At 38.8% G+C, this 23567-nt stretch overlaps 1 protein-coding gene across 2 annotated transcripts in view; it reads right to left on the reverse strand.

The window, feature by feature from the left end:
* LOC118423826 (E3 ubiquitin-protein ligase TRIM9-like) overlaps window positions 1-23567 on the reverse strand; it is a 39538-nt gene that overhangs the window by 14446 nt on the left and 1525 nt on the right. For both annotated transcript variants that reach the window (XM_035832099.1, XM_035832109.1), the window contains exon 2: window positions 200-295. In XM_035832099.1, coding sequence (XP_035687992.1) covers window positions 200-295 — 96 coding nt within the window. The remainder of the gene's footprint in view (window positions 1-199; window positions 296-23567) is intronic.

Below are 23567 nucleotides of genomic sequence, written 5' to 3' on the forward strand. Positions count from 1 at the left end.
GGTGCAATAACGCGAAGTTATCTAGCTGGACCGCACTGGTTTGGGATTTGGGGATTCCGTGCAGTTAACAGAAGTGTGCGTTAATCCGTTGTGCAATTGACTGGCTTCTACTGTACTAGTCTACCGACAGTACAAATCAGTACTAGTGGGAGTCTAACACAAATAGCATCAAAATAGGCTAGGAAAAGGGATACACTACCTGGACCTGGTCCAGCATCTCTCTCAGGTTGCTCAGGAAGTTCTTGCCCTCTCTGGCCTTGTCAGACAGGGTGCTGATGTTGTGGGACAGCTCCGCCTGTGGGGAAGAACAGGAACAGCACTTTTAGAGTACGTTGAGAGCCATATCTCCTTATCTATTTGCAATGTTAGACCTGACAAAAAGGTGATAGGACATGTCATCACCGATACAACACACATAGAACAAGATACAACAATATTGTATGCTTGACTAGAAGAGGAGATGATGATCTATCCATACTATTAGGCAAATGTTGCACATTGAAAGCAAGGTATAACCAGGACACTCAAGCCCTGTTAAGAGAAGGCAATATCATCTTGCTACATAACCTCTTAAACCCTGTGGCCTTCAACTTCCATTAAATAAAAGCTTGCCAAATTGTTACATAGTTTTCCTGTAACAACAACATTGCAGACGTTGATATATCACATAGATGCAATCTCTATCAATATCAAAGCAGCAGCAGGAGACAAAGAAAATACCCATAAGATCCTGCAGTTTATTCCTCCTGCCAGCAAGAGCACATAAACCGCTGAAAATCCGCCATGTGATGACAAGGCACATTTGTTGGGGAGTACATCTACTCAGTACCACCTAGACTGTAACAGTGTAAAATCTGTCTGTCCCATTGGTTCACAGATGACTGACTGTTGCATCATTTTACGATTACCTGAGTGACAGGTGCAGGGAATTGGTTATCAGGCTCAGGAAGGCCGGGAAATTTTGGTGTGTCAAACGCGATGGTCACAGAATGGGAATGGTCGTTTCCAGTCTATATATTACCCCTTATTACTCAGTCTACGCTGGAAAAGCAGCTGGAGGCTATGTCTGGGTACTGTAAATTTCTTTTCGTAAGTTGTAGAGGTCTTCGTTTCGTGGTAGGGGGTAGAAGGAGGCATGTGCAGTTATCACGCAAGCGAGCAATGCTGACAGAAAATCTTTTTTTTTTTGCAGTGAAGAAGACAGTGAAAACATAAAACCATTTAAATATTTCAAGACTTACAGTATGGGGATTGGCATATTATAGCAATCTATGACAGTAATTGCTGATTCAGCTGTCAGCTCATTGCTCCAGGGTATGAACACAATAGTAACTGTGGGTGGTATACAGGAGGCAAACTCACACTTCACCTTACTTTACTTTTGAGAGATATTAATAGACTTGTTAACACCAAATATCATACAGTGTAATTCCACTGGATGCCATAATACCACCACATGAGAAGAAATACATGAATTTAATGGGATCTAAAGAAATGTGCCAATGCAAAATCAGAAATGCTGAGGTATGGACACTTCAGATATTTAGCTGTTCAAGACAAGAGAAGAAATGAACCAGTAGACCTGATGATGCACACAACGACATACTCCATCCCTAGGATAACTAATTATTATAATTAAGCTGTAGCAACTACCTATTACTTCAACACCTATGCTTTATCTACTCTAACCTCCAGCAGGTCAACAGGTACATTTCATGGGATTGTAACAACACCTGTATAAACATCCTCTGGTTCAGTAAACTCGGCAAATGCAGGATGGAATGTTCAAATGAGGTACTATCATGTGTACATATTTATTGGTTTGGCTGCACCGAACACACAGCCAGGGCTGCCCAACTAGCCTATGGCTATTACAAAGGGCTAGCCCTGCTGACAAACACATAAACAATACAAATTTAAAAAAAGAACATTTGTATGTACATGGTGTAGGATAACTTACATTTCATCTAAAATGGAGTATATAACATCATATCATCGACAACAATATTTGCAATGAGAGGTCAGGGTCTGTATATACACGTGTATGGCTATACGTAAGGGTCACCTAGGCATTCCCACAGTTTTCTTTTGAAGGAAGCAGTAGAGGTGGCTGTGCGAGTAGCAGTAGGGAGAGTGTTCCAGAGTGCTGTTGCTCTGTAGATGAATGTTTACATGTACATATATCAGATGTTATTTAGAAAAGGTTTTAGAATAGGTTTCAATGGTTTTAGAATAGGTTTCAATGTCAATTACACCTGTACTGTAAGGTAAGCAATATTTATCATGCCATGATCTCACACCCGTCCCTGTATCTACTCCCACATCAGACTCCTCACATCCGTGGAGTTATCCAATCTCTACAATGGCATACTTGAAACAGGGAAGAAACAGTAACACTTTGCAGGTTAAAAATAACAAGCCACCTGCCATAACAGCTGTGTCTGCTCAAGCAGAGATGAAGGGATCAGTGAGGATTTGGCTCCCACAAAGCAAGGAAACAACACAGCAAGGGAACTCAACGATTCTCTCAATCCATTTAGTACTACCGCCTAGGAAGCATACAACTCCACGCCGTTGGTGTTTCTCTGACATTTAAGGCTCTTATGTAGCTTTGAGGATTTTGTGAAACCATCGTTCAAGAAGAATATGAGCATAGCATTTCAATAGATTTTTAAAATCAATCCTACTTTTCTACGAATTAGTCTCGATGGGACCTTATAGCAAATCCTTTCTGTATGTGCGTGATATTTCCTGGATCAGTCATGGAAAAGTACTGCCTTTTTCACGCATAATGATGAAGGATCAAATTTTTCCCTTCTTCATCTGTAACTTTCAGGCTCCGTCATGACTGTATGAAGGTCGACTTGTGGAATAATTGCATTCCGAGGACCCCCTGGAGGCTGAACAAACTTAAATCAATTTCTTCTAGGCTTAAGGCATAAATACCATATCTTAATTCATTTGCTACTGCTTGACTGTATGAAACACATACATGTGCATGTAGCTAGCCTTTAGCCGCATGACATGCAAGCAAGATGCATGTAATGTGATGCAGTGATGACATGTACTGAGAAAGACCTGAATATAGAAATAGATTGGGCAGTTTTTGTTTTCTTTTACTGGAAATATCTTTAACACTTAAAGATTTAACATTGCTTCATTATACCTGTATATCCCATTGACAGGTCTCGCTGCTACATGTATCCGTTGCCAAGGAAACATGATTTTCCATTTAATTAAATCCTGGTTGTCACCAGCTATCATAACAAAGTTTGACATCTATTTATTTCATACTATGATGATTTAAATGAGTATTTTTCTCCTTAAATACCTCTCTACAGCTTCTGTTACAAATAACATTTACACTGTGTTTTGGCAGCTTTGACACAGAACCAATTGTTAAGATAGGCACCCCCAAACCCTTTGCATTATTACCTCACCTGTTATTTACCTTAACCTGATGGAGACTGTTAGCAACAGAACAGTAAATCATCCCTTTCACAGCCAAAGGTCACGACTGATTAAGGAGAGTGCCGTCATCACAGAAGAGGCAGAAATGAATAAGAAAGCTTGCTGTAATGGCTGCCCTCATGGTATGTCTCCAAGTCTCCCAACTCATCATAAAACATGAATGTCAAATTTGAAAGTCAACATCAGAATCACCTGAGTGGGATGAAGGCAAGGCCATCATAAAAGGCACGTATGTATAAACTATAACCATATGGTTGAAAACCTGCCTTCAAGTTCAAATATAAAGGATATCCATAACTCATAAGAGACATGGACAAGACTTGCATACAATCTTGTGATATTTCATAATCAAAAGAAGCATGGCATATACGATCAATCCAATTAGTGCTGTTGTTGATTTTTCATTTGGACCAGGTAAATAAAAGCTCCTTGGTTTAATGAGCATTACGATTCATCAAACCGTTCCTCAGCACAAATTGTAGCTGATACATACTCACAGTATCTGTCAATACCTTTTTGCCCTAAATTCTGTTACAATGACAAATCAATACAAAGATTTTGACGATGATATTACAATAGATTTGTCCACATATGGCTCACTTAGCCTCTTGCACAAAATGTGCAAGGTACTTGTGATTTTGCAAACCAGAAATATGCCATGCTTTAATCAAGGAGCTTTTATCAGTTCCTTGCTTTAATCAATTATTTCTGATGGAAAAGAGAAAAGATGTATATTTTGAAAATATAGCAGGTGACTTGATTCACATAGAAAATACTAGTACAAGTGGGAAGATAATATATAGAGCAAGACAACAGGAGATCCATGAAATAATCAATACTACTGTATATCACTGCAAACATTCTCATCTATGCTACCTGGGCGGGGCTTATCCTACTCCTTCATAGGCAAAGGTTGCACACTTGGGTTCTGCCCAATGACATTCAACTTCAGCCAAATATTGAATTTTCAGCATTTCCCATCTCAGCACCTGAATTTAAGTGCCTATTCAGCAAGCCAAATGGAGCATGCCGGTACTGTTACAAATCATAATCACCGACTCTTCCATATGGTTATTTCATATTCACAAATCAAGCTGAAATTGCCCACAAATATTCAGCTAACTTGACTTTCAAAGTCGTAAAGAATAAATGAGATCCTCCATGATTTCCCATAACACTACCAAACCTTGTATAGCTGCACCACAGCAGCAAGGACACTGAAAATGAGTCTGAGTTATGATTCTCCTAACCTGACATTATGTCACTGAGGAGAAATGATATTGGTTTATTGCTCCATGAATATGCTATCATAAGAACAGTAATCTGCAGTTTATGTGTTAAGCAGAAAGCTATCCAGGGAAATAGGGTGTGGCAATGGCCAATTTTATGCATACTGTCCAACATTTGCTACAAACGAAATACAAACCTGAATACCCGAGATGGCAAGAGATTTTTTTTAATATTACAGAATAGATTCTGTGATTTAGATGCCTCCACATTATGCCACTGTATCAATCTTCTGTTGGCAAAAACAATTTACAAAAATGTAAGATTTACTCGTGAAAAATGGACTCAGCTTCATAACAAAGCCTAATAAAAATTTTAATCAATCTTGAATTAACTTGGTAATACGTCAACATTCCAATCAGTTTATATGCTTTCAAAATACATTTGTATATACATGTATTACATTTTATCTATGACTAGGTACCCCCATAGGACATTTACATTCAAACTAAACAACTTGGAAGCTGGGTGGGAGTGGTTTTGAGCAACACACATGTCCTACTGATTACTGAAAAGCTACATGTTTTCACTGTGAAAAGCAAGGGACGCCCAAATTAAAATGTTTTTTTTTTTAATTTCCATCGACTATGCTTTTTATACAAATGCAGACTGCTTTGTATATACAGTTCTAAATCTGCATCTACTAATGTGCAAATATCACACAGGAGTCATTAAGATCTGTCAAATTGTTATGATGAATAATGAGCAATTATCAACCATTGAAATCTTTGTAAACAAAAGCCCAAACTAGAATTTATGGCAATTGTTTGTACATTGTTTTCATTGCCACACCTCAAAACACAACAACAATAAAAAGCAATTCTGTTTGTAATGATCATGTATGAATACATAATGTTCTTAACCTTACCTTAATGCCTTGAAACCTTCATTAAATGTTATGATGTAAAAGAATTTAAGACTAAAAACACATACAGTTTGGCTTTTGACATGGCTCATCCTTAACACACTATTTTTCATGTACTTTTAATGAAATGGTACAACTTACATTTAATATTATGGTTGTTGTTATTCTTTTAACAATGGCCAGGAGATTTAAGATTGATCCAGTAATGAAATTAGATTTGTATTATATTATATAATTTATATACCACAGAATTTCTCAGATAAGCACTGACTCTACAGTCGACAGCCAGCAGAAAAAAAAATGATAAAACAATTTCAAAATATGCCTCCAAACCATATTTTGCCTATAGGGAGGAATTTCGAATTAGAAATGAGACTGTAAGCCTGTTTAACTGAACGAAACTTAATCGCAAGTGTATCCTTAACCCTATTCAGACCGGGCTTTTTTGGTCATCCCTGGACCGGGGGGGGGCTTTTGAGGCCCTCCACTTCTAAGTCCTATAACTCTAAAACGACGTGCCGTAGGGCCACCAAATTTTCAGGACATGATTTCGACATAATATCTGACAAGTATTTGACGTTTGACGTTACGTTGACGTAAGATGACGTAATTATGACGTCATCAATTTGATTACATTGGCCAAACCCATGAAAAATGGGTATTCTCAGAAAACTTCAAGTTATGCTGCAAAAATGTAACAACAAGTGCAGATAACAGAATAATAATGTTCATTACGACTTGCGTTGCCAATAGCAACATCAATGACGTCAATATGACGTCATAAAATGACGTCATGCACATCTAAGATACGAGTTGGGCTCCGCCATATTATATCCACCACCTTGAATTTTTAAAAATACTTTTTTTGCAACAAATAATCACAAAGGGCAATGGAAATAGACTAAATTCATTCATTTAGATGGTTTTTGATGAAAAAATACCAGGTAGTTGCAAATTTTAAGGGATAATTAGCTTGTTTTTCTTGATCTGGCCATTCCGTCCGCCATCTTGGATTTTGGGCTGATGACGTCATCAAATTAGCATAATTTATGCATATATAATTATGAAAGATATGCTGAATAATACAAGATTTTATTTATGTAACAAAATCACAGTAATATAGCAAATAAATTTGAAAAATACATTGTTAGAACCAAAAATAGTGATTTTTGGCAAAACTGCCTGTCAACAAACGGTTGCCATGGCAACAAGAAATAATGGAAAATTTTTCAAACTTCGTAGAATTGTTGCCAACAATATTTTAGGAAAACTCACTAAATTTGGTGGCTCTAGCATAAGCCATTCTGGCGTTATAGGACATCGAAGTTAGCGCGGGCCTCAAAAGCCCCCCCCCCGGTCTGAATAGGGTTAAGGCATGAGAAAATTAATGGCGTGTTTCCAGTAAGCCAAATGCAATGGTAGGTAAGGATTATCTCTTTTTTCTTCAATTTCAGCAGAAAATACATATCGGGACAATCATATTTTCAACATCATCTTTCAATCATTACTCTAAACATCATGCACAAGCAAATTTTCTATTGTAACAAAAATGAAGAGAACATGTTGGAAAATGATTCTACAATGCATTCATCACTCAGATGTCAGATTGAATTTTTATGCATGTCCCTTGCCAGTGGTTGACCCACAAAGGCCAGGTTTTGGAACTGGAAACGTAACTAGAAAGACATTTTTTCCTATTCCTAAGCATATTTTTACATATTCCTTGTCATTCCCTGTTGCCTTTTGCATTGTTTATTGCATTATGTAAAATAGTCGACATTTTAGATCCCACCATCCATCTATCTCCTTAGGAACACTCCTAATTTAGTATCTAATCAATAGTGATAAAATACAGAACATAACCTCCAATAAAAATGGATGATTCTTATTTCAAGCTGTTCATAGAACAATTGGAAGTAAACCTGTTCATGCCTGTGCAAAAAAGGACAAACTTTTTAAGTATCTGATTTTTTTTGTACAGTCAGATGTCTACTAGCATTATCAGAAGTGTACCAAGCTAGGTTCGCTGTTAATTGGATATTGAATCTTAATTCAGGCTGTTCACAGCACCAATTGGGAGAAAACCTGTTTATATCAGTGCACAAAACAGAAAACTACTTTATTCTATTCCATTAGATGCATAGATTTTACCAGCACGTAACCTCGAAAGCTGCGCTCACTCTTCATCTGATATTTATTGTCGGACCATTATGCCTGTTTTATGTTTGTACTGTTGATGCACTCCGGAATAATTAAATATCCCCTGGCTCCTACCACCTGAGTACCCGAGTGCATTAAAAAGGTGGGTCAGCTTCAAAAGGGCTGTAACGTTACCTTAATTTCTTTTGCCTCAGAAGTCTTATATAACACAAGAAGTCTATCAAATGTTTTTAAAAGAATGAAAGAAATCTGTTAGTGTTACAGCTGTTTTAGAAAGAATTTTCTATAAGAATGCTAAATCACAGTCATATAATGTTAAACATTGATATCACAAATTTAAAATTCTCAAAAACTAAAAAAAAATCACATAGAACCACATGCTTGCTGACAATCTGATGAAAAAAGACCTGAATCTACAAATCATGGAAATGCATATCTTTTGCAGCCTGCTCTCTCCCAATGCTGATTGCTATCATTGGGTATCATAAATCAGTTATTGGAACAGTCAGCTGAGATAACTACACATCTGCAGCCTCCGGTGAAAAGTGGTTTATCAAATTTATTCAGTTTATCACTGGCGCACTAAACTAACCTACTTGCAAATTGCAGGGAAAGTGGAGAAGAGAAGAAAGCTCTACGCCTGCAGTCCGTTGCCATTGGTAACCATTACTACTGCAGGAATCAAAGAGGAAAAGCAGGAAGCGGCTTTGTTTGATCTTCCAGTCTTCCACCATAAGACTTCTAATTACCGGTGTATTGAAGAAAAAATCTGGTTCAGAATCAGAACAGCTTTCATGGCTCAAAATAGCAGAACTGTGGCAGGTGCGCAGATGGGACCTTTATGTAACCATGAAACCCTTCATGCTTTTAATCATATGTCAGCTTCAATTTGCAACTGCATATGCAATATCACATTGCCCACTCATAACTGCTGTTAACATGCCAAAGGTGGTACAGAATAAAGCCTACATTCTGCTCATAAAACAGCGGTAGACGATATAGACTCGCTATAGAATGTAAAATTTTCAGTAAACATTTTCAATTTTGACATAAAATTGGACATGTTCTGTTTCTTGGAATTTCACATCTCAATCCTACGCTTATTATCATCCTTCATCTAATTTTGAATCTTAGATTCATCGACACCTTACCTGTCAGATATGCTCAGCCTATAAAATTTGCCAGTATATCTGTTCACAATGCCTCAAATGTGCATTTATCTTCATCAAGAACTATTGCCTTACATGACAAGTGATATTTAATGCAATGAAGAAAAACAGTGCAATGGAGATGAGAACCCTTCACAGTTCCCACACGCAGAGGCACACTTTATCTTGTCTGGAATACTGTCAGTAATCATTAGCTGTAGAAAACCTGGATAAGTCCGGACCTAATCAAGTTGTATCTTACTCCAGGCTGTATAGCAACCCCAAGGATTTTCTGCATGGGAACTTGCAGAACTCATATGCCTATAAAACCTCCATGGACTGCAAGGGTTATTTTCCCATCACCTTGATTCACTGCTTCCAGTTGGTTTGTACACAGAGGCCAAATTACAAGGCAGTCCCTGTGGGAGGACTTCAACAGGAATGTAATTCAGATGCCATTTTTTCTCCCAACCCTTCAGCAACTCCAATGACTCTGAGAGAGATGGAACACCTCTCGGGAGAGGACTACTGGAAGCTATAATTAAAGCCTGCTGCTTCCTTTTGTGAAAAGACAGAAGATGTACAACAAGCCTGCATATTACTGGAATGGACATCCTTCCCACATCAGCACTTTGTGTGATAATTTTTCTGACTGGCTGCCAGATGTTTCATAATAAATCAGTTCAGGTTGGCCTTTCAAGCTGACTTGAGTGGCCTGCTAAAATAGCTCTTCATCTACTTTTGGCAACATAAATAAATATTTTGCAGAGCAAAAATTTCTAACACTATCCAGGAATGCTGTCGTTTTGACATTTTACAACAATCAACCCCAGCGTAAAGACAACCTTGTTACTCCACCATTGATCTGGTTATCAGGCACTCCTGTCAACACCATATGAAAAATGACAAACTTGATTTACCACTCTGACCTCACTTGTCACATGACATGAAGTAAAAATTTTAATGAAAAGAAGTCCATGCGTAACATTACATAGGCATCCAGGAGAATGAAGGAGAATGCAGCAGAATGAATTTTAGGCTGTGTTCACAAGTAGTGTACATGTATATGGATGGCTAGCTGCTGAACAACTCGATTGCTGGCAGCCTGTCTGAGCTGGTAAACTGAAGAATATAGGGCTGTTCCAGATGGTTTCCTTGCAGTAATCAAAGGTGAAAGGACAGAAATACCTGTATGTGGGAACAGTGTGAACAGACCACAGACATTCAAACCTGAATATGCCTCTGGACATGTTCAGAAAAGTCTTGTTCAGAACATTAACACTGGGCACCTTCAGAAAAAAGCAAGCTGCCATGCCCATTCAGTTTAATCAGATTAACTCAAGGTTAACCCCCAGCAACATGCCCATATTCTACACTGCAGGACAGAAGGCTGCATGTTGGGACAAATCACAATGCACCACTAGTGACCAACCATATGATCTACTGTGGAACTGACAAGTTGCCAGAAGTGATAGACGGCCAACAAGTTCCAAAGTGGCTCTCAGGAGTTATTGTCCTCCAGGACAGACAGACAGACAGACAGACTTGTCTGCATTACTCCTACAAAATTGGCTTAGAGTCAACTTGGACATGCTATTTCTTTCTAGAGAATGGCAATTGATTGGATTTAACCATCTTCACATATCAGTTAACTTGCTGACAATGTTATATAATGTTCCAAAATTTAAAGACTGTACTTGAAAAGACTAAATTGAGCATTGACTATGACTTGAACTTTTGACAGTGAAAAGCTCGTTATCAAAATTCATGTTTATAGACAAGTTATTCCTTTGGGACATTACGCAAGGTTATGCCAAGTTTTAAGGCTCCACAGGCAAATAACCTATTGCTTACCCAAAGACGTCTTCTATGTTATTTCAAATCAATGTGATGTTATGTGTCCACATGATTATAAAACTTTGACAAATTATCACAATAGCCATTAGAAGTGATGGCTATAACATTTTCAGGAATCATAATAACAGTATGGATGTTGCCTTTAAAACCATTTAGATTTAGATTTATTGAAATTGCAGACAATGCAAACCCAGGCAGCTTAACTGATAGTTCACACTGAGACCCCATAAGAGCGCTATGTTAGGCAGATCACAATCCATGGCAGTAGACTGAGTTTAAAAGTCGAATAAGGCTCTAGGCAAGATGGCAGGTATCATCTCCCTAGCCACCTTGTCTGGCCCTGAGAAAGTAAATCTTCTGGCCTTACTCCCATGTTCAATTCTGCAGCTCTGCATGTAATCTGTCTCCCCCAAGATGAAAGTCATTTGGAGGCAGTAATGGAAGTGGCCTGTTCGCTGCAGCAAGGGTAGACAGGACAACTCCCCTGCGCACCTGAGCCAGCAGCAAGGAGCAAAGATTACACAAATGTTGGTTTTTATGGTCTAAGTGCAATATTTCCATGGCATGATTTATAACCCTCATGTCCACAATACACAGGGTTAAAATATAAAGTACATTTGTACCTTTTACTCAATGAGGGAGAAAAGCATACTTCTCTTTTGAAAAATCTTTATAGAATTCTAGAAGACCATAATCTGGTTGGCAGTGTGAGTTATTTCTTTCCCAGCAGTTGCTAGCCTTGAGCTCCTCTTTAAAATGTCATGATTGTGTAGTAAAAAGTAAGAGACTTATCCTGGGTGACAGCCTTTTCAGCCTTAGTCCGCTCTCTACGCAAGTTGTCCCGTGGATATGTGACCTGTGGAATTAACCTTTAAGGCTTTCACCCAGGCTAATAAAGACTATATCAAATGGTACATATATCTTATAACTTGGTATGTAATTTTGTCAGGACACTCTTCATCACTGTACAGAATCTGATGTGACAGACTACCTTTAAACACAGTTTTGTATAAGGTATGCCCAGGCCACCACAGGAAATCCCCCATTTCAGCAGTCATCAGGGAGAGGAAATCTATCTTTATTTACAAACTGTCTGGGAGAGTCTATAAACTAGAACATCAACACAGAAACACATTTTTTTGTGTATCAAACCGTTTTCCTGACCCCAGCACATGGGGGTAGCTCCAAAACACTTTAGAAACAATTATCCTCCCCATCTCTCCGGAGACTAAACCATGAACAACCATGATGAAAACTGGCCTGCATGATGAGCTCCCCAAGGATGATTAAGCCAGGAGATGACAGGTCTGAACCACTAGGTCATGGCTGTGACATCAGCGCCCTGATGTTGACCAGACCGTGCCCTGTGGCATGGGCCTCCCCAAACTCTGGCATCAGTAATCACACAGTGCTGTCCACATCACCTCTGGGATAGGACAAGGTGTGTTCCCTATGGGAACAAACCAAACAAGGATACAGCTGTCCCCTTTGGTAGCACTATCTCAAGTACATTAACTTAAAGTGCAGCTAACTAAAGAAGCATTTTCCCTAATGATACATTACGTTCTCAGACAGTGGCAAGCAGCAGTCCATTTCATATGTTTAAAACCCAATTTTCACTGTTGGTGTTAGCCAATGTAGCTATAATATAGGCATTAGATTTCTCCACCACTGATTTTTCTTTTATCCTCAGAAGGACTTCAATTATGTAATCAGGATAAGTCTTGGTTCAAAAGAACACAGGATTTCCATGTTCCATGTGTAGCTGGTGGTCTGAACCACCCTTTGCTGTGCCCCTCTTTCTTCTCCATCCTCCTGATCAATCAGCCCATGTCCCTTCCTCCTGCATACAGATGAGGCTGAACAACAGACCTGGGCTGGGACTGTCCACATGCCTCACACAGCTGAACGAAACGGCCCTCCAGGAGAAAAGCAGCGTCTTGCACGAAAGAATAGTCAGTGCTCTTAAGAATACATTTCTTTCACTGAACAGCAGATGAAGTATTCTTGTATGTAGATGAAATGAAATTTATGAAGGGAATCAAATGGCACATGAACTGGGTTAAGGGATATGTTACAGAAAGGCTACGCATGTCTCAGCCTTGATAAAGAAGGTGTTTTTTTTGCCACTATCATTCAACAGGCTACTACATGATTATTTGACTAAACTTCATTTAATCTATACTTTCAAACTAAGAGAGAAGTTTCATATCATAGTCCAGTTACTGTAACAGTAATTCAAAGTACAACTGAAATTCCCTGGCTCTTAACATGCATTGGCATAATACCGGTCATAAGCCTTAAACCGGTCGATTAAAAATAGTGGAACTTAAAGAGATCTACACATGCAACAATAGTTATTTCTGAGGTATGCACACTTCAGACATCTAGGTGTCCAATACATCATTTACAAAGCATCGATAACAATGCATTCGAAGACAACAAGGCCAAAAGTTTTCAGGTCATTTTCGGGGCAGGCGAGCTTGTCGTGGGACAAACACACTGTCACGTTCATCGCCAGATTTGTAGATAATAATCACATGTGCTCACGGCACAAGACGAGCATGATTCAACAGCAATCTTGAATTTCTTTTGGTGACCTAAAACTCGTGTAAAAGTGTGAGGAACCGTTGCATTATCGCCCAGATCTACGGCTGAATGGGTCAAATTGAACGTACGCCGCCATTTTCCCGCCATTTTTAATGCTACGGCCAGCAGTAAAGTTTTACGTCATAGCGGTTGTGACGGACCAAAATTAAATGAAAATTCTTGTCAGTATACGCCCATTTTCTCATGACTTTTTGTATGCTCATGCAGATTTTTGTTTTGTGCAACTACTAACAGGAAAGAAAGGAACAACAGAGGATGTATAAAGGTACATAGCGGCAGTTAATTGTGCCGTGTTTCGTTCGGCCAGTATAGTGCATCCCCTTCCAACCACGCGCCCGTTCTCCGTGCAATTCCGTGGTGTGTTCCAATTACGATATTATGTTTTTAGCAGGACCAGAGAGACAAAATGATTTACACAGAAGAAGTGGCAAAGGTAAGCTGTAACAGCAACATGTAACTGGAGAAAATGATGCGTTGATCATTTGCCAAATTAGCATTGCTTGAGAAATTGCAGTAAACTGACCGGTATTATGCCAATGGATGTTACATATAAGCAGAACATATATAATGCTAGTTCACCTTCACATATGTGGTAACCCGTATCCATTGTTTTTAACAACTGGGTATCTGGGGATATCAAGTTGACAGATATCAAACTTAACTATTTTCAAAATACTGCAGTTTGAAACCACTATCCATCGACTTGATATCCTTTTAATACTGTTTTTAACACAATGAATATAGGTTACCACATAGATAAACATGAACTAGAGTTATACGTAAGTTAAGCATCTGGCAGAATCGTCAATGTCTGCTGGCAGGATTCCTGATCCTTCAAGATTACAATCTCTACCCAAACATGTACATGAGCTGAAGGGAACTAGACAAGTGGTGTGGACACAATCAAGATCACCTACTAGATATCCTACCTGAAGACCTATCTTAAAAGTCTTGATTAGTTGTTCTTGATGATGTTGAACAATCAAGATGGTTAACTAGTAGCTTAGTCTTCATTTCAATGAAGGTCTGTTATCAGACAGAAGGTGTGGTAAGTGACATTGAGGAGGAAAATTTCCCCATTTCATGGCTATCACTTCTGACCACAAATCTAATTAAGGAAGACCAATACTTAACTAATGACCAAGATTTAATCAGTAATGACCCAGACATTTGGACACTTCTGGTGATCAGTGTGGTCAGTGCAGACAGATGTGGCATTTCTCAATGGGCCTCATTACACTCAAATGGTGCATGAAGCATAAATAAATTATTCTAAAACTTTCTCCAATAATTGCTGTCCCCTGACATCTATTTTAGCCATAAACATGTCACAGAAGATTTGATTATGTTGAGAATATGTAAATTTGTACCGACAGAGGATAAGAATAAGCAAAAATAAAAGTTGGACATTCTGTCATTTTCATTTTTCAAACCCTTCTTGATAACAATCAACAAAAGAGTAGGACAAATTTGCCTCTCTTCTGAGTCTTCTTGACTGCTCAATTTCAGGTCTCTCAATGTCTACTTATCCTAGTTTCATACATCTTTCATGTTTTCAGTCATTTTCATTTTTTTAAATCAATTATACAAACTTTCTGGCTTCTTCAAATACAATGGCATGAACTGATCATTTCATCATTGGATTATTTCCCTTATAAATCATTCATATCAGCTGTCAGCCTTAGCCTCATAAATTTAAGCAACTATGTACTCTCTCCCAAATTCACTTAACAAAAGGCTCATAGTCATAACGTTCAAATGGCAACTTCTGGACTATCAGTAGAGAAACGGTATACCCATGATGTCTGTGATTGCTAGATATAACTCAGGATTCACTGTTACCTGTACCATCTGTAGTCTATGATAGAATCTTTGTTAGCTTCCATAACATAATATAGGTGAAAGTACTGACTGTTATGTCAATATACTGACTATTGCTCTTTGAAATACAAAGTACACTGCACCAGTAGCAGCAAACCACCAGTACATTTTCCTCCAGACACAAATGTAAATGTAGTGAGTGGATCAAATAAATCTGTACTTCAGTACAAACCCAGTGTGAATACTATGATGCGCCATGAGGCGGTTTATCAGGTATGTAATACAAACAAAAATGTACATGTGCCCAGGTGGCCCCTCCATCCCAGACTCATCTATCTGACGCATCCCTAACCACTTGTGTGTCTGTGTGGCGACAGGCTTGGTCGGCTCCAGTCATGCAGAAATCATGCCAATATTTGCTGATTAGATGGTGCAGGGCAACCACAGAGGAACATGATATATTCATGACCATGCAGCACACAAAATGCAATAATCTTTACACACATCTAAACGAAAAAAGATCAATTGAATGACACAGGGCTTGTAACTCAGGGCTTGTGTTTCTAAATAAAAACACTCCTACATGAAGTGTAATATTATAGTATATCTATACTGGCATACAAGTTGTTCATTGCCTCCTCTTATATATTTACATATATACAAATTCTATACATATTAGACTGTACATTTCTATGGATTTTTCCCTTTTCTCAATGTGAGACTGCATAGACGGATAATAACAAATAATCATACATGAGACAGATGAACCTCAAGACTCTTCAAGCTTGGAAAATCATAGGGGATTTCTACCCCTGAGGCTTTGCTGGTTGAGGTGGAAAGGTAGTAACCTGATGCTGGAATTACTTTGTGCTGTATGATTTAGTTGGGCAAAGCTGGTGTAGATCAAAGGGAGATGGATGGCTGGTTTCCACGCCATGACTTCAAAGATGATAGACCTCTCACTGTGTTATCCTTGAACAGTAGTTGGAATGGCCTAATTCTATCCAAAACAACAAGATACAAATATTTGATACACAAGAGGATAGCAAAATCTATTACTGTTGCTCAGTTAAGGCCATGGCCCAATGCCCCGCCAGGTGGCTGAATTACAGTCTCTCCTGTGGCTAGTTTACTTGAAGATGTCTGCTTTGATAGCCATGCTATTTATACCTGATCAGTCTTATCTCTGTTCCTTTGTTTCTGCTTCTGAGAAGGCCACAAAGATGCTCAAAGGTGTACACAATAGTGGGACAGGTAGACAGGTTGTTTGGGGTTTCACCGTTTACATAACATGTAGATTTATGTTGCAATAAGCCTTAAGTCGGAAGTATTGACTTAGAATACACAAAAAAGCATCTCTGAGTACAACATGGTTTCCAGAGTTGAAGATGAATGAGTTCCAAGCCTTTCCAAATGAATGGAAATCATTTCAGCTATGTTTATGATAACCTTGGGACACAAAACATGTCTGATGACACAACCCTCACTGATGTAATCTTAGGTTTACCTGATGAGTCATTGTGCATGCACCTATGTCCTAACGTCATTCCGATAATGTTGCAGGATTTTTCTATAAACAGAAAATCTTAAGTATTGCCAGAAGCAGACCTGGCATCCAACAAAGTGATTTTCAAGAAACCTTGGAAGTAACAAAACACTGCATTTATGACTAAAAATCTGACTAACATTGCCTGTCCAAACAGGTGACCACACCTCATGATAGATGGTGTATTCAAGATGCCATGACCTTTAATTTTGAATCTGACCTTGAATCTATAATGGAAAACCTTGATTTATGACATCCAACGGTTATTTTTTTAACATAATCCATACCACGTGTGAGAACAACATAGCCGTACAATGAGCTAAGGTACTCAATGACAGTTTTTTAATGGCCATGTGACTAGAAAAGCAATTCAGATTTCATTTTTACTTTTATAATACTGTCACTCAAGTCATGCCTGGACTTGCTTGTGGAAGTATATCCACCCCATCCATGGACTTTTGGGAATGGCTATATTGACTTCTTGATTACGTGGAAATGTTGACATCAATATTTTGACTGTCTTTTGACTGACTCAGCAATTGAAACAAGAAGACAAGTGCTGGATGCAGGTCAACATGGTGTACTTTCTATTGGTTTTATTGATATAGTCTAGCTTGAACTGATATAAAAACTATCAGATTTCCTACACAAAAAGTATCCTTACATCTGTATAGTCATTTAAATTAAGGAGATTAATACTAATCTTCCCTTTAGGCATTATTTCATAATAATCATCTTGATCCTTCCAAAATATATGCAACTTGCAAAGTAAAGAAAATTACATAGGCTATATCTGATACCAAAGGGGTCAGACTCTGGCAGCCAAAAACAATGTGTTCCTTTGCATCATCCATTGTGTCTGTGCAATCTCTTTCTTCATATTCCCAGTGGGGATCCTACCTAATTTCCCCTAATCATAAGCTATTTATGCTGCATCATTTGACCCTTGACCCTAGGTTGCCTTTTGTCCCATTCTACTCTAAATGCACATCCTCAACAGAAATGTCTAGACCATATGTGACACACACACAATTCAGCCTCACAACAATAGTAATAATGATGATGAAGCCTAGTCATTTACTTTCTGGGGCCTTATTTTGGCATTTTATCGGGTTTTCTATTTTGTCATGAAAATCATGATTGCTTTTTGTCTCAAAGCCAAACTCTGGTTGATAAAATTTCCTAAAAAATAGTGCCGAAACATGCCAAAGATGGTTGTTGAAAGGTCAGAAACCAACTATCTAATCAAATGTGCACAGATAAAGCTTTAGGACTAGCCTCACAAAGACTCACATCCTTTAATCCATCCTGATACTGTTCCCTGACTGTGCAGCCATTCCAACATTTTCCCATACTCCAGTTTCAGGGAAATCACATCAAACCTCTCATCACAGGGCTTATCCTGCTTTACTCTGTCAACATGGCCGACATTAAGATGTCTTACAAGAGAAACTCTGGCAATTGAGAGGATAATGCAGATTGGTCATGTGACATACATTTTGGCTCACCAGCCAATATTTCACCATCTAGTGCCTTCACATAATGACCATTTGCCTGGTCATGCTCCAATAAGCTAAAAGGAGAAAATTGACCATCGTTACTGGTCAACATCACACATAAGAGCCTTTCACCTACGCGGGGCATAAATTCTTATCCAGCCTTTTTTGAAGTTTGCCTTTTTCCTCCTGAACGCTTAACGTTAGATGATCAATATGAACCCATCTACTTACCACAGAAAAGACACCAGAAACATGGACAGCTTGAATTGCAGAGTGGATGCACAACTCGGAAGAGTCAGCCTAATGACCACTGCTCGACGCATGGGTCAACTTCCACTGTAATCATCCACTACACACTGACACAGGTAAATTACATTGTGTACTCCTCAAACTTCCATCCCCGTAGGACAACAGCCTACAGGCATCACCTGGAGAATTACCACACACACACAAACCGCTAACAAACGAAGACTGCTACACATAGTATGAAGAGGCAAGTCAGGGAGTTGTATGTGGAAGAGCTTTTATGCAGACACCTTTAACTCAAAAGCCTTTATATGCTCCTATAACTATGTAGAAATACTAGAATGAACACCGACATGCATATCCTAAATGTGGGCCTCCAGAAGACAACATGTAATGATAACAGGACATGCAGACTACCACATCAGCAAAGATTAGACAAAAAGATCCAAACAAATTGTTAGAAATAAAGTAACAATTGCCAAAGATGACAAATGTTATCCCAAGTAAAGAGTGTCCTGCTGACCCACTATTGTGATGCACACAAAGAAAGGGACCTTTTGTCCTCCTGATTTTGTTTCTAATCGGGCTTGAGGACAACTTAACTGAAGAACAGGTTTTCATACCTTAACTAACAATTAGCGACAAATAATTAGCGGTGGTGTAAAAGCAGGTGAAGACATTATCTGCAACCTGGATGGTCCGCTGGGACAACATAACAAGATTTTTTTTCAGTCCTGAGGAAAACTTTCCATCAGAAGGGGAGGGAAGCACCTGCTGTTCAGGCTATAGCCTGGGTTTTGTCCAGCTGGGTGTCTCCCCCTAGATGTATTGTGTCTAGACTGGTCTCTTTTCTGTCATTCGGAAAAGCAAGAATAGAAAATTCTGAAGGGTTGAGTGAGGACAGCCCAGCTGTATTCAATAGAGGGTCTGAGCTAAAAAGAGGCAGTAGGAAGGAAAAGAGTGAATAATGCAGATTGGTCATGCTTGCAACAGAAGGTTTCCTATTCCCACAGCACTCATTGAACTGCAGTGTCTCCATCTGCCACAAGTCATGGCATCTCAGGTTGCAGCCTTTTCCTATGATATGGACTATAAATAGTTGCCGAAAATTGGCATCCCATCTGTACCACAAATTTCTCAAAAGAAAAATTAGAGAAAAATTTGAAGTATTTAACTGACAAATCAAACTTAAAGGTTTTCTAGTAATAAGAAATCATGTGATCTCCCATAAGAAAACCTTTGACTTGTCTTCTTACTTGTCTCCTACTTTGAATTAATAAGTTTCAGCAAATTTAGAATTATAGAATGCTGAATAAAACAGCCATTCATAAGAAGCTTCCAACCTAATACAATGTTTAATAGTATAATCAGTATAACTGTATGTCAGTCCCCAAAGGTCAGGTAGTTAGCAAATGATAAATCCTGATGGTTTCATGCAGGGTTAATAGCATAATAATAACCGGAAACACCTAATTTTGTCATTAACAAGGGTGTAAAACCCTACCACCTGTCAGACTCGACACATAGTTTGGCAATAAAAGATTTTATATGGACTCTATCAAGCTTTATTTTCAAATCTCCAACACGACTTTGCACAAATCAATAAACTCATACATGGTTTTGCTAATCGTTCACTATCTGAGCCTTTCAATCAGAGTAAGTCTATCATATCGTCTTTACATTTGACGATTTGTTGGCTTCCTTGGATTACAACCACCCATGGTTCTGTGTTTTTCAACCAGGGATGACTCATAATGAATACAATTATGTATGCTAATCCTGATGTACATGTATCTCCATGCATGCTGTTTATCACAGGTACAAAAGACTGCTTTGTCTGCAGATGTCTCAGGACCAGTCCAACTGCAGGGACGTTCTCAGACGGACTTTTCCAGGATTCAAATCTTTTCACCACACCCAAAGGAGGGATTTCTACCTGAAATATGTCACCACACCTCCTCCGGCTTCAGTCATTGTCCCAGAAGCCATGGATGACAAATGACATCATTTGGGACAAACATCCCAGGATCTGTCTAGCACGGTATGAGACCAACAACAACAAACCTTGATTTGAAATCATTATTGAGCAGATGAGTCAGTGTTACCGAGGAACCTCCTTGGTGTAACAAAACTAATTAAATCAGTTGGGTATTTGGACCACAAAGCAATAAATGTGTATAGTAAATGTGAAAAATACAACTTCAAGAAGCACATACTCATCCAACAGAGACACCTGAACATCAGCACATTTATCATTGGCACATATTCAGGCACATAGTAAGTTGAAAGGTCACCTCAGGCTGACTAAATTATGTGTCATCTCACTCATCTGTATATTCCCATGGTAAGAACTAACATTACATCATGCATGCTATAGCTACCATCTCCGCTGATAACAGCTGTACCGAAATGAGGTCATCTGGAACAGAAAAGGACTGCCGCTGACCTCCGTGTCACAAATTTCTAGGTGTGCAGCGCACCATTCAGCCATGCTCCTTTCACAAGCACCAACACGGACAATATACTAGCCCTGTCATGGTAACTTCCAAACAGAGAGCACTGTCTGACTCTTTTATACATTGTACATATTTCTCCATCACAAACCAGTATACCAAATCTGATGCTTGTGTGAAAGGAAAAATTCTGTGGCAAGAAATTTTTATTGTTGACGATGCAAGCTCTGTTTAAACAGCAGCAATCACAACAGATTACAATATATACCCAACAGACCGAGGTGTGAGTCTAACCTGGATACCTCAAACCCATTTACCATTGGTTGTAATAACTGCTGTTTCATCTATCGCATGCAAGGTCCATCAGATACCATCTCCTGTCCAAATAAAACAGTCTTCAACACAGACCGTCCCATGCAGTCATTTGTTAATTTCTGCCATGTTCTGAACTCTACTGCTACTGGAAGTAACGTTATTTGTTTTGTTTGGATGATCCAGAAAGAAGCCTTCTTCAAGTAATACTTGGGTGGATTAGCCTTCAAGCCAATTGATATGCTCTCAGTCTCAGCGCATTCTTTTTCAATGACAATTCATAAGACAATACATACCTATATGACCTTATACAAATGGAGGCTTTAGAGATTAAACGACAATGTCCTCTGAATAGATCTTCAGACCTTAGGAATGTTTACACAGTCATTATGGAATTACCAGTATAGTATACTATGGTAGGAACATGGTAGAAAAAAGATAATCGTAACAATGCATCATGTCAAGACAGTCAAGTTGTAAAAAGGCACTTTTGTCAGCGATACAAATGACTTGCAAAATTTATCAATAAGTTTTGAAAAACATAGAATTCTAAGAAATTGAAATGCAACCAAAACAGTTAGGTGTTGTCTATGTGAGCATTGTGAGGTCCTTGCTTGTTCACTCAATTCATCAAATGCCACGGCAGTATGTAACCGAGCTACTGTGTACAATACTGTTCTTCTTGTTTAGTAAAAACAATGCTGACATTATCTACATGTAAACCCAAACAAGAGACAGGAAACTGAAATCATGCATTAAGGTTATTCACTACCATTGTATCACAATTGCCTGTACAGCATGCACAAATGAAAACTGACACAATAGAAAGCCTAATATCCAAAAAAGTCTTGGACTTGGGTTGGAGAGTTGTTTCCAATCAGATGACTCACAAGCTGACTGTCATGAGTTCTCAAATCTCCATGTAGTCCAACAGACTGGCAGGCTGTGAACCTACAACTTAGCAAGTAATACAACATCAAAGAAACCCTCATTCTTGCTTTGCAGCTTCTGCAAAACCAGATTAGTACAAGCCTTACTACAAGGGCTACTCAGGGATTAAAGCACTCTGGACAATTTGTTCCCTGTGAAAGGGGAATCCTAAGTTCTTTATACCCGAAGGAGAAAGAAGCATTCATGAGGGATGTCAGAACTGGATGCAGTGAGATATGTATGATCTAGAAGTCTAAGATGTACAAGAAGCTAGAACCAAGGGAATTCCATGAAGGAAGGAACGTCTATTGTTTTGTTGTGGTTGGTCCTGGGGTCACTTTGCATAACTGAACACATCTAATGAACAATAAACAATTAATAATCATTCCATTCATATGGAAACAAATTCAATCCAAAGTTTTTCCTTGGTTTTATCTAAAGCCCAGTGATGACTAATTATCTGCTAATAATTTTGTGTAGTTGAAACCACAGCCTGAGGGAAGGAGGATGATGAAAGACGCACCCTGGGTCAACCTCCCAGCCTGACAGTTACCGGTACAATGTAGTGTAGTGGTAGTACTACTTGGGTTAATTTACCAGGGAAAACCTCTTGTGTGGGCTGAATTTTGCATATTGAGGAAGTACCAATACAAAAAATTGTCCTAGGGTTGCTCTACAAAAAGTACATGATGCATAGTGTGCATAGTTGGTCTAAATTCGTTTTTCTTACTGTAAAACAGAGGCCTGATGACTAAAAACGACTATGATTTGCCGAGTCAGCATTTCTGACAGTTTGACAGCATGAGCAGTTATACTAAAGCCTGATGCAGGGCCTTTTACAGCCATACCTTTGCCTGATCCCAGTAATGTATGAGGACCACTGATGGAAGCCGACTGCAAACTGCCTTCTTCCATACTAAACAGCCATAGACGTGAGAAAACTACCAGACAGAGTAATTTGCTTCACACATAAACTCCCAAACACCCTCAGACAAACTATCCGTTTATGCATCAACTTACCAATCAGGCAGAAGTACCTCGAACAGCGGGTCGCAAAGACTGATGTAGCCCTACATTTAACAGCACAGCGCATCTAATGACTACCATCAGGAAGACTGTAACTCTACCGGGAGATGACATAACAAAATGACAAGACATCCGTCTATAGCAATGGTATAGCTGGTGGATCAGTGGGGTTCTACTATGATTGAAGATCAAAAGTTACAAGTACTCTAATGAGTCAGTAACTGAAAAGTTACAATCACGGTATCACTAGACATCACATCATACATATCTTTATTTTGGTACATTTTGTATACATGTATTACAATAAAACATCCATTCAAACTTGAAGCAACAAAA

The sequence above is a fragment of the Branchiostoma floridae genome, chromosome 1 (assembly GCF_000003815.2).
Source record: "Branchiostoma floridae strain S238N-H82 chromosome 1, Bfl_VNyyK, whole genome shotgun sequence".
Classification (NCBI taxonomy): Eukaryota; Metazoa; Chordata; class Leptocardii; order Amphioxiformes; family Branchiostomatidae; genus Branchiostoma; species Branchiostoma floridae.